Here is an 11,301-nt window from a genome sequence, read left to right on the forward strand (position 1 = left end):
CAACCTTCACAATTCTCTTCCTAGGTTCTCCAATCAACTCACCTTCACATCAAGAGTGATTGGAAATGATAAATACGAGAAGTGGTTGAACAAGATAATTGTACAATCTATTACGAGACTCTTCTGTTCTATTGAGAAGGTTTGAAAGATACTGTGGATCCCTTAAAAAGGGTAAATGGTGTTGATGTCAATGAGAACAAAGATTACTACAAACGTTGCAGTTAGGCATAAAAGATCCATCTATAATTCCAGAATGATTTGAGGCAAAAGATATGTCAAAATGGAGAAACACTCTCCAGAATCGAACTGCAAAGCTCGCAACTAAGTCTTACATACGTTTTATCTTCGGTTCACGAGTGTTTAAGCCTCTCATCGCGAGTGTATTGAAGTCAGATGAGTGTCAACGACAGGAATTCGGGATGGCAGTTTAGTCAGCGCTTTGGTGAGAAGATGTCAATTGCAGATGTGGCGAATGGTATGAATTGCGAGTGGAGATAGTAAGAATAGTGGATATACTGTCATCACTTGAGTTTAACGATACTGGTCAGTATCTTGCTGCTGGAGACAATGGAGGCCGTGTTGTTATTTTCCAACAAGGTCATAGTAAAGAGATCCAGGGTGATGGTATGGTTGTTGTATCAGATAGCAAGGAGAAGGGAAACGGGTATTTTTTCTTTTCGGAATTCCAGAGCCATGAGCCTGAATTTGACTATTTGAACAGCACAGAGATCCAAGAGCGCATCAATGTGATTCAGTGGATTCCCTTAAATCCTAGCAATTTATCCTTACTATCGACAAATGGTTGTTTTTTGTTGTTGTTGGTAATTAATAGATAAGACTATCAAGTTATGGCGATTATGTGAGAAACGTCTTGGAAAAGTGCCTTGTCCTCTTTTGGATGGTTCAGAGAATTCCACAGAGCCGTCGTTTGAAATAATTGCTCAGAACAAGCATATCTATGGACATGCTCACAGTTTTAATATCCATTCATTGTCCTGCTTTAGTGATGGAGAGACCTTTTTGTCTGCAGATGATCTCCGAATCAATTTATGGAATCTCGAGATCGACAAGAAGAGTTTCAGTGTGAATTAGATATGTACCTAATCTTCAGACATTTTAGATATCAAACCAACCAATATGGATAACTTGACAGAAGTGATCACCAGTACTGCTTGTCATCCTACACATTGTAACCTCTATGCTTACAGTACAAGTCAAGGGATCACAACAATGTCGGATCTTCGTGTATCAGCTCGTGGTACTCCTTGTCGTAGTAGAAATGTGAGGATTCATTTAGGATTAGTTTTTGCGAGTCCAGAAGCCAGTCTCGATTCAGACGTTGTCGATCTCCTATCAACCATTTCTTGTCTCAAATTCACTCGTATGATAGTAAGAAGAGAATGATGGATAGCTGGAGGCCGTTTCTTCCTCACACGAGACTTTCTCACTGTGAAGGTGTGGGATATTTATATGGAACGAGAACCCGTTCAAATACTTCCCATTCATGAAAGCCTTCACAAACAATGTATGAAGTGGAATGATAGTGACTTGTTCTTTGATCGGTTTAATATTGGACTTAGCGGAGATGGACGAAATCTGATTACTGGATCCTATCAGAATACTTTTCATGTATTTTTGGAATGACAGTTTTAGATATAGATTATGGATCGGATAACGAAAGCAGACATTTTTCTAGAAGCAGCCAAACGAAATCGAGATCATATTCAAGGCCGGAATGGATTTGAATTGAATATAGAGAATCCAGAGTTTGGTCGCAAAGTAACTCAAGTTTCATGGCATCCACAACAAGATTTAGTTGCATTAAGTTCATTAAACAATTTGTACATCTTTTCACATTCTGCATAATATGTTTTCAACAACAAACACTATGACTACAAAGGAATCCATTCATTACGATCCACTTTCAATAACTAATCATTATCCAATACTCAATTCCTCTTACACCAGGATCAATTCCATCACGTTCCAACATATATCGGACTTCTTCTTCTGAACTACCTAAATCTAGCTTATTATAGTATTTAGCAAATAAGGGATGATTTCTTCTTCGGATAAAGAACATGGATGTGTCTGTAATTGGTACATCTGGTGATTCGACAGCCAGAATCACTTCTGGGTTATCTTTCGCCACAATCTCATGAAGATTCCTTGATAACACCTTCACAATGACTTCTATTTTATATACGTACAGATGGATCCAACTGTTCACTCTTCATTGAATCTTCAATCACAGATCTGTCTAATCCATCATCTAAGAGCCAGTCAAAGTAATCACGATATATAGGATGATACCGAATAAATACACCTTCACGTCCTCGTACTGATGAGGGGACCGTTTTAGCAGGACGATATGTTGTGTCCATGTCCACAAGAGATGAATGATCTGTGGAGATTAAGCTTGGCGTCGACAGTTGATCTGGTTTCCTTTCCATGTTGCCTGTATCATCAACAACGGTAGTCTGATCAGTGGGCTTCTCATCTACACACTGACCAATAGGTTTCGTGTCCTCAGACTGAGGAATAGGGTTCTCTTGACCAGCTTCAGGAAGCTTCTCATTTACAGGAAGGAGGTTCAGACTTATAGATGCATCAACAGAAGGAGTATTGATATGAACACCCATCTCTGCTGCCTTCTGTAGAGCAATTGAAATATTCCCATCATATAACAATAAACACACTTCAATAATCAATGCATCATCACCTTCACCATGTATCATTGCTCTTCGTTCATCTGTTAGATGAATTGCATGATGCTGAATAAATGTTACAATACCCTGATGATAACAGGTCGAAGCTGATAAAGGACCATGGAACAATGGAACAGAAGGTTCTCGACGAGTTGAGGATAGAGTGATCTACTTCTAAGTGACAGTCCATATTTCTACGGTAAGTGTAGTCGAATTAATCAATGAATTACAATTCATTCGATTGGGCAACACCAAGTTTGTCTCCTATGTATCAAGCATTCATGATATGTCCACATCTTGTAATAGAGCAGTATGAGCACAATACTCGAAAAGACATTCAAATCCATCAGAGGACATACCACGAACAAACACATCACCACACACATCAATATTACAGTCACAAACAAATTCACCAATTGATTCGTTCCATTGATAATCGTCTATTCTATCGGAGGAGAATAATACTTTGCGACCACTTCCAATCATTAATAAAGGAGGATTCTGAGAATAACAACAAGAATCCAATCATACAGGCATTGGGGAGTGATCCATGTAAAACAGACCCAAGACATTGCACCTGGTAAGTACCAGAGCTGAAGAGAGAAGATTCTCTGAAGGAGGATTCACTAGCATTGTGTAGAATTCTCGTAGTTTATTCATAGGAACATTTGGTATATCATCAATAGAGACATCTTTCAATCCAGCACGCATTACATCCAGAATGATATCCTGATACGAGAAAGATGATATTTCATCCTGTATATGAGAGGATCAAAGGAATCTGACTTCATTCTTCCATAAGAAGTAGCAGGCTACAACGAATTCACAGTCAATATTATTCTGAGGTGAGTGAAGATAAACTAGAATAAAGCGAGTTCTTTTTTACTCACCATAATGTGCCGGTGAAGAGAGCCAAAACTCCATAACGTATAGTACATCAAAAATAGTCGATAACTGGAGTGGATTCATATCGAAATTCACACATCGATTCAATAATTGAGGGATAACGAGGTAGTCACTAGTATGAATGGAGAAGAAAGGTAACGTACGCCAGGTTGATAATAATGAATTCCTTTCCTTCTTCAAGTAACTGAGTTTGTAGCATATCTACCGAAATTGTGGTAGCCAAATTGCGGTTTTTGTCTGTTTGAATTGGTTTCAAAACTAGAATTGATAAGAGTAACAGTCATTACTCCGAATACGACGAATCAACTCACTATAGATTGAGGAAGGATGGACAACAGGTGTGAACTCTCCGAATTGACTCATCCTCGAGAATGCATGTGATGATACTAAAGACTGAAAAGATAGGATTCTTGAAGATCAAATAACTGGACGATCACTGAACGTTTCTTCTGATAGAAGCGCTTTTCAATCGATTTTGTGAAGAAATCGTATTTTTACGTATTTAACGTAATAGGTACTGGTATTTCTCGTAATTTCTAGATGAGCCTCACATTTGACGAGTTTGGCAATCCCTTCATTATTATCCGTGAACAAGAGAAGAAACAGCGTATAAAGGGATTAGATGCAATTCGTGTAGGAAATGAGTGTTGGGAAGCGTGATTCTTGTAGGCAAACATTCTGGCTGCCAGAACGCTTTGTTCTACTCTCCGAACATCTTTAGGACCTAAGGGTGATCATCTGGTCACTCCTTCTTATGTATAGGAATGGATAAGATGCTGGTTAGTCAGGATGGAGAAGTGACTGTAACAAATGATGGAGCAACGATCATGAAGAACATGGATGTGCAGCACCAGGTTGCTAAGTTGATGGTTGAGCTTTCTCAGTCCCAAGATGAGGAAGTTGGAGATGGAACAACAGGTGTTGTTGTTTTGGCTGGTGCCATGCTAGAGAAAGCACAAGAGCTGCTGGATAAAGGTATTCATCCTGTGAAGGTTGCTGATGGCTTTGAACAAGCGTGCAAGATTGCAGTGGATCACTTGTCGGAAATTGGATATCAAATTGACTTCTCTGAGGACAACATTGAGCCTTTGATTGAAGTCGCCCTAACCACCTTATCATCGAAGATTGTGAATCAGTAGATATCCCCTCTTTCTGTTAATATAGATTTAAGCGTCAGATGGCTGAAATTGCCGTGAAATCGGTTCTTTCGGTTGCAGATATTCCTCGTCGCGATGTTCGTTTTGATTTAATTAAGCTGACAGTAAGTACTGATCATGCGATATTCCATATAGACCAAAACGGGAGGCAAGCTAGAGGATACGGAGTTGATTCATGGACTGGTTCTGGACAAGGGTTTTTCGCATCCTCAGATGTCGAAATCATTGAAGGATGCACGGATTTGTCTGTTAACATGTCCTTTTGAACCTCCAAAGCCAAAAACAAAGCATGAGGTGGAGATTACAAATGCAAAGGTAGATTTAAAGACGGTACTTAAGATCAGGATCTGATGGATATGTATGAGAAGGAGCAGGCGTATTTCCGTGATATGGTACAACGCATTAAGGATACAGGAGCCAATCTGGCCATATGTCAATGGGGTATGGATTTGTGGTGTGTTGTGATCCCAAGGATTTGATGATGAAGCTAACTCACTGTTATTCCAGAATGGAATTCATGCAGTGAGATGGGTAGGAGGAATGGAGATTGAAGCTATTGCAATTGCAACAGGAGCAAAGATTGTTCCTCGTTTCGAGGAGTTATCGAAGGATAAATTGGGATATGCTGAATCAGGTAGAAGAAGATCCAATGATTGATGGATAGTCCGTGATGTACCTGTGGGAACTACTAAGGATAGTATGTTGATGATTGAGGGTTGTCGTAATTCCAATATTTGTACCATTTTCATCCGTGGAGGTAATCAAATGATTGTGGACGAAGCAAAACGTTCTCTTTGGGATGCTATTTGTGTGACTCGCAATCTGATTAGAGTGAGTATGATTGAATTAGGTGAGATATAGGACAATCGTATTGTTTATGGCGGAGGTTCAGCAGAGATTTCATGTTCCATCGCTGTGGAAGAGTTCGCTGCAACCATCCCTGGAATCGAACAACATGCTTTCCGATCCTTTGCTGATGCCTTGGATGAGATTCCTGCTGCACTTGCTGAGAACAGTGGTTTGAGCTTCATGGAGGAGGTGTCACATTTGAAGAAGCGTCAGGTGGAGGAGAAGAATCCTCGTTTGGGAGTCGATTGCATGGGAACTGGAACGAATGATATGAAGGATGTGTGTGTGATCGAGACGTTGATTAGTAAGCAACAGCAGTTACAGTTGGCAACACAGTTGTGTCGAATGGTACTGAAGATTGATGATGTGATTGCACCGAATGATTTATGATGAGTTTGGGTTCTTGTGTTTGTTTCTATTTAAGGATACGAAAAGATGATCTCAGTCTTTCTCTGATGCAACCACCCAAAGGTCATAAAGTGGATTCTCTGCAATTGTATTAACATTTTAGAAAAGTGGTTGGTCGCTTTCAGTAGCTAGTCTGTTGAATGAGAAGACTGAGAGCCAGACTTTGAGTTTGGGTTCTTTTCAATCTTGAGTTGTAGAGAACCAACAGGAACCGGTGGTACTTGCAAAACCAACTCCAGGTGATTGCTTGTTGTTTTGGTATAATTTATTAGTATATCGAAACATTTCTGCATCATTAATCTATCCCAAGGTAGAAAAGCCATCTCAATCCAAAGCGGTGAAAAAGCAACAAAAGAAAGATAAAGCTATTTCAGAGGAAACATCTTTGGATCGACGAATGGTATGGCAACGAAAGGTGGATGTTCGGTTGATTCATCCTGAAGGTGAGTTGGATAATCTTTCCTATCTTCTTGATTCCGTGCAACTTGTTTCAGATCGTGATTATCTGCAAGAACGGATTTTGGAACAACAAGAGATGGAGTCAGTCGTTTCTAGTGTTAGTCAATGTGAGAAGGATTCTGTACTGCCTCCATTGAACCCGCAATTATGGTAGGTATTGGTTGTTGCTTGAATGTAGTCCTTATGACGAGTCTCAAGATCCATTTCTCTCTAATCTTCGTATATTCGATCGTATTTGTACAAGAGTATCTTTGGAAAGGATTATGATAACTAGATTGCTGATTTGGAGGATCATCGTCTTCGTGAGGAGACTGAGGAATGGAAAAAGAGTCAGGAACCTCTGGAAACTCGGAATGCAGTAGTTAAGAAGGAGATTCGAAGAAAGGCAAAAGAGCGAGATCAGAAGTTGCAAAAAATTGCGGTTATTTGTGAAGAGGTTGTAATTTCGAAACAGAAACAGGTCGAACCAACAAGTGGCGAATCGGATCAAGTGACAGAAATTCCCGAGATGTCGGCAACATCAGCAAAACTCACTGACGAGACGAAGATATGTAGTGACCCAGTAGTATCTCCTCCTTCATCTCCAGAACCACTTGTTCAACATACACTAACCTCAATTCCTCCTTCTTCTCTGATACATGCTGTTGATGAATTGCTCCAAGCAGGAAACGACAAGGCTGTCTTAGGAGAGTATTATGGAGATGTTCGTGAGTGTATTTGGAAACTCAAAGGGATTCTGAATAAGGTGGTAGGAGGCAAATCAGCTTGTCAGGAGGCCGAATCTTTGCTTTCAATTCTGAATCAGTGTTCATGTAAAGAAGTTCAAGCAATTCTACGTGCTGAGATAACGAACAATTTAATTCATAAAGCAGCTGAAACAAGTTCTAAGAATGTTTGTATTGACATGGCCTCTGTATTAGCGGAATTAACCATTTCGGATTCTCATTTTGTTTCTATGATACTGGGATTACTTTATCGCCAGTGTCCTCTGCTGATTCCAGAAATGCCCGAAATATCATCGTTATCGGATCGTGCCTTTGAAGATAAGATGAAGAGTTACTCGATGCTTGTTATTCTATTTTGCTCGCTATGCATGTATCAATCATCAAAGGGAACAAATCTCTTTAACCTTTATTACTTTTGGTATTGGATTCATGAATTCAATGAGTTAGCATTAAGACAACCACTATTGGAATATTCTGGAATGGTTGAACCTCTATTCTCTATATTCGGAGATAAACTGTGTCATATCTATCCAAAATCGTTTCAAAAGCTAATACAGTTTACGAAAGAATCGATACTCCCAAAGTTGGAGCGAATTGATGGGAAGACTACAGGTCATATATATCGTTTACAGGCAACTCTTGATAAATGGAAGTGTAATTGGACTGTTTGTTCCTTGACGAACCATTCATCTTCGTTAATGACAGACTGAGGATATACTTTCAATTTCTGATTAACAAGCGTCCAATGAGTTTTACAGCCCCTCTTGTCGACGAGGAGATCGTTGCTCCTCAATTACCTCTCAACCCGATCCAAGATGCTACTCAAAGTATGCTTCTCCCATCTTTTCACATGAAGAGCCAATGTCATCGAACAAACGACTGTACATTAGTCTAATGAAACCAGGAAGGCTCTCCTATTGGCTTGAAATTAACGATAGTTTTATTAAATCTGTCGTCCATTACTTTGGATTCGCTGTTTCACCAATCTTGTTTTCCTATGGTACTATCATGATACGTAGACTTGGAATTGTGTTCTCAACCATACGATTCGAAGTCGTCACTCGATATAAGTATAGCCATGCATTTAATGCAGATGCATGGAAGAACATCTTCACTCCCTTAACAGTTTTGGTGGCTATTCCTGTGATTATTGTGTTCTTCAGAGCAATTCGGACCATGTTTAGTCGCCAGTCCATTCCGCGTCATGTTATTCTCATTCAAGTGGGTCGCTGTGTCTATTTCGTTGGTCTCTCTGTAACGCTCATTCTTCTATATTTGCTTGCTGTTGGCTTTAAAATGATTTCGGATGTCATAGCTCTTCTCCCTGTATTGGTGTGCTGGATTGTCTCCATTCCTCTTATGCTGAAACGAATCGAAGGAGTACATATGCATTTGCATGATTATTCGTAGTTAAACGCATTCACAAGACGTTGGCATGAACATCTCCAACAGGAGGATCATGACCGTTTACTTTTATGGAAGGCATTTATGCTCAAGTCTCAAGTGATAGCTGAAATCATAGTATATTCTCTTCTTGCTTTCTTTGTCGTTGGAGTGGACATCATCTGCTTCCATGTGACCCATCGTTAGGATTCTAAGAATGTTTAATGCATAGCTGTGAGTCCTGGAACACTGCTGATGTGTGCATCTCCATTACTCCTCTTTGGACTCTGCATCATTGGGCTTCTTATAGTAACGACTCCAATTCTCTTCTCGTTCCTGCCTCCTGTAGACCACATAGTAGCGGTATCATACATAGTATTGTGGTTATTGGAAACGGCAATTTGGTGAAGTTGATCTGACTCCATCTGGTAAAGCTCTGGAAATTGCAGCTCGAATCCTAATCTACTTGATTCTTGATTGCCTTCTCCTGCTTTCTGTCTTTACTACAGTTGCCTGGTACTCTGCTATGTGCAATCGCTCCTATGTATGCCCATTTCTATTCTGAAACACATAGGATACATGTGCACAAATGCTCCTCTGTGCCATGGTGACTTCGTTTGTTGTAGGCCTCTTCTTCTTCATTCTCCTGATCATCCGTATTCAAATTGGTACTGTAACATCCGATGACACGTTACATATGATCGCTGTAGGAATCGGAAACATCATTCATTATAGGACCGAGAAATAGGAAATCGAGAATGGAGAGAAATGCAAGGACAACTTCCAGAACATCTTATTCGATCGGAAGCGGATGTTTACTCCATTCTTCCTTCACACATCACTTTGGCAGAAGATACACATACTCCAAGACCCATGGATGAGGAAAAGGAATTATGCATTATTTGTATGGCAGAATATGCCGTAGTTCTAGGAATCGGTTCTCATTGTGTAGGATACTGTCCTTCTTCCCTGTGGCCATGTAGCATTATACAAAACCCATCTGATGAATAGGGAGGTTGCTGTAATCGTTGCTCCAAACTCTTATTCCAACAAGTCTCCAAACGAAATTGTCCGTTGTGTCGAGAAGTGGGTCCTTCTTTCCTCTCTCACATACAGCATATCCAACAAGTAGCAAAGCTTCGCGACCATGCAACTCGTATGTACAATAATCTCCCCGTCTATAGTGTTGAAAAAGAATGATTGTGAAAATATACAGTCTGAGAGAAGTTGTAAGAATATGAAAGGCTTTGTTTACATATCAAATCAGTTTAATACGGAACCAACGGTTCTTTTTCGAAACTTGCTAATCAAATAAATCTCCTTATTGGTGATGGGTGACCCGGAATCAGGAGGTGCAAATAATAGCGACGATATAGATGTCAATGTAAAGTACTCGATGGACCCATCGAAGCGTCGCAATCACTACATGTATCTCTGTAAAGTATGTTTCCCGATTTATGAAGATTATTTTATTATAGATCACACTAGCAGTAGGAGTATGGTATTTATCGTCCATTATGGCTACTGTGGTGAACAAAACACTTGTTAGTGGCCAGGAACGGGTTCTACCATTGACCCTAACGTTTGCACATGTATTTATTAGTTCATGCTGTGATAGTAAGGGGTCTCTTGCACTTTTCAAGTATAGTTGTGAATATGACTGTTTTTCATCGTCACGAAATGCGATTCTGTTTGAAGAATCTAAATTTGTGGATAACTGTGAGATACATATTTCCTCTGGCAATTGCTATGGTAGCAACGAAGCTCCTCACATATATTAGTTACGCTTATATTCCAGCATCTTTGACACATACAGTGAAAGCATTGCAACCGTTTTTCAATGTGTTAATTGTCTATCTTTGGACTGGTGAAGGTGTTGACAACAAGACGATATTAACACTATTTCCAATTGTATTTGGTGTTGTTTACGCTTCTGTCAATGAGTTGGAGTCTTGTTTCTGTTCTTTTGTTATGAGTAGATTCAATATGATAGGTTTTATAAGTGCTTTAGTGTCGACGATTGTTGGTGTGTGGCAAAGTGTCTATCTTAAGATGTTAATGCGATTAGGTCTAGAGAAAAATTTCGTGAGTATCTTACTCTTTCATCATATATAGCTTCACTGGACAAATGGGACGCTAAGTTGGATACTCCTCTTTCCGGTTGTTTTAATTACCGAATATTCTGAGGGTTCTTGGAGAAATCTTAGTATCTCTTATCTTCTCGTCAGTTCTATTATTCAATATATGAGTTCTATAGCCTCGTACTATGTTTAGCTTTTCGTTCTGTCTCAGTGGTAGACTATGTCTTTAGTAACTTCCTTGTCTTATTCAATTACAAGTACATTTAAGCGAGTAGCGATTATTTTGGCTTCAGTCGTGTATTTTGGTAAGACACTTACATGGTCGAACTTGTTAGGTATAACAATTGCGTCCATTGGTATGTGGATATTAGTGAGCTGAAGTGTAGGAGCTATTATGTATAATGTGAATACTAAAAAGAACTCGTATCGACGGAAGTCTCCTGAATTGAAGGCGAATAGAGAATTGTCTTATATGGATTTGAAAACAATTACCATATAATGGACTTGTTTCTTTATAACACATTACTCTCTCCTTTTTATCATATGTAACGTTATAGATCATTGGATTCTTCTTTGGGATGACAGAACAACAGGACTTTCAGTGTTAGTCTCATAATTACCTTCA

At 39.5% G+C, this 11,301-nt stretch overlaps 7 protein-coding genes across 7 annotated transcripts; 6 read left to right on the forward strand and 1 right to left on the reverse strand.

The window, feature by feature from the left end:
* Positions 1 to 393: 393 nt before the first annotated feature.
* On the forward strand, positions 394 to 1,866 carry JH06_1094 (phosphatase; the record flags this gene model as incomplete). The annotated part of the gene is made up of 7 exons (XM_014673146.1): positions 394 to 475; positions 508 to 801; positions 833 to 1,081; positions 1,112 to 1,270; positions 1,304 to 1,381; positions 1,412 to 1,629; positions 1,660 to 1,866. The coding sequence occupies 7 exons, from the start codon at positions 394 to 396 to the stop codon at positions 1,864 to 1,866; spliced, it is 1,287 nt and encodes a 428-aa protein (XP_014528632.1).
* Positions 1,867 to 1,892: 26 nt separating this feature from the next.
* JH06_1095 (hypothetical protein) lies at positions 1,893 to 3,977 on the reverse strand (the record flags this gene model as incomplete). The annotated part of the gene is made up of 10 exons (XM_014673147.1): positions 1,893 to 1,931; positions 1,964 to 2,179; positions 2,211 to 2,876; positions 2,907 to 2,972; positions 3,003 to 3,209; positions 3,240 to 3,464; positions 3,495 to 3,568; positions 3,599 to 3,726; positions 3,758 to 3,872; positions 3,902 to 3,977. 10 exons carry the CDS (start codon positions 3,975 to 3,977, stop codon positions 1,893 to 1,895), a joined length of 1,812 nt encoding a protein of 603 aa, XP_014528633.1.
* Positions 3,978 to 4,154: 177 nt separating this feature from the next.
* On the forward strand, positions 4,155 to 6,010 carry JH06_1096 (hypothetical protein; the record flags this gene model as incomplete). Its single annotated transcript, XM_014673148.1, is given in 9 exon segments — positions 4,155 to 4,247; positions 4,284 to 4,344; positions 4,377 to 4,749; positions 4,779 to 4,875; positions 4,907 to 5,101; positions 5,116 to 5,212; positions 5,244 to 5,405; positions 5,436 to 5,602; positions 5,633 to 6,010. The coding sequence occupies 9 exon segments, from the start codon at positions 4,155 to 4,157 to the stop codon at positions 6,008 to 6,010; spliced, it is 1,623 nt and encodes a 540-aa protein (XP_014528634.1).
* A 65-nt stretch (positions 6,011 to 6,075) lies between these two features.
* On the forward strand, positions 6,076 to 7,699 carry JH06_1097 (hypothetical protein; the record flags this gene model as incomplete). The annotated part of the gene is made up of 7 exons (XM_014673149.1): positions 6,076 to 6,099; positions 6,132 to 6,195; positions 6,226 to 6,267; positions 6,301 to 6,637; positions 6,666 to 6,732; positions 6,762 to 7,630; positions 7,660 to 7,699. The coding sequence occupies 7 exons, from the start codon at positions 6,076 to 6,078 to the stop codon at positions 7,697 to 7,699; spliced, it is 1,443 nt and encodes a 480-aa protein (XP_014528635.1).
* A 258-nt stretch (positions 7,700 to 7,957) lies between these two features.
* JH06_1098 (hypothetical protein) lies at positions 7,958 to 9,727 on the forward strand (the record flags this gene model as incomplete). The annotated part of the gene is made up of 8 exons (XM_014673150.1): positions 7,958 to 8,039; positions 8,069 to 8,592; positions 8,623 to 8,797; positions 8,828 to 8,940; positions 8,972 to 9,139; positions 9,170 to 9,301; positions 9,331 to 9,516; positions 9,548 to 9,727. 8 exons carry the CDS (start codon positions 7,958 to 7,960, stop codon positions 9,725 to 9,727), a joined length of 1,560 nt encoding a protein of 519 aa, XP_014528636.1.
* A 198-nt stretch (positions 9,728 to 9,925) lies between these two features.
* JH06_1099 (drug metabolite transporter superfamily) lies at positions 9,926 to 10,781 on the forward strand (the record flags this gene model as incomplete). Its single annotated transcript, XM_014673151.1, has 5 exons — positions 9,926 to 10,036; positions 10,074 to 10,212; positions 10,244 to 10,570; positions 10,607 to 10,684; positions 10,711 to 10,781. The coding sequence occupies 5 exons, from the start codon at positions 9,926 to 9,928 to the stop codon at positions 10,779 to 10,781; spliced, it is 726 nt and encodes a 241-aa protein (XP_014528637.1).
* Positions 10,782 to 10,896: 115 nt separating this feature from the next.
* JH06_1100 (hypothetical protein) lies at positions 10,897 to 11,175 on the forward strand (the record flags this gene model as incomplete). The annotated part of the gene is made up of 2 exons (XM_014673152.1): positions 10,897 to 11,032; positions 11,063 to 11,175. 2 exons carry the CDS (start codon positions 10,897 to 10,899, stop codon positions 11,173 to 11,175), a joined length of 249 nt encoding a protein of 82 aa, XP_014528638.1.
* Positions 11,176 to 11,301: the final 126 nt, after the last annotated feature.

The sequence above is a fragment of the Blastocystis sp. subtype 4 genome (genome assembly GCF_000743755.1).
Source record: "Blastocystis sp. subtype 4 strain WR1 chromosome Unknown seqid_0055, whole genome shotgun sequence".
NCBI classification, from domain to species: Eukaryota; class Bigyra; order Opalinata; family Blastocystidae; genus Blastocystis; species Blastocystis sp. subtype 4.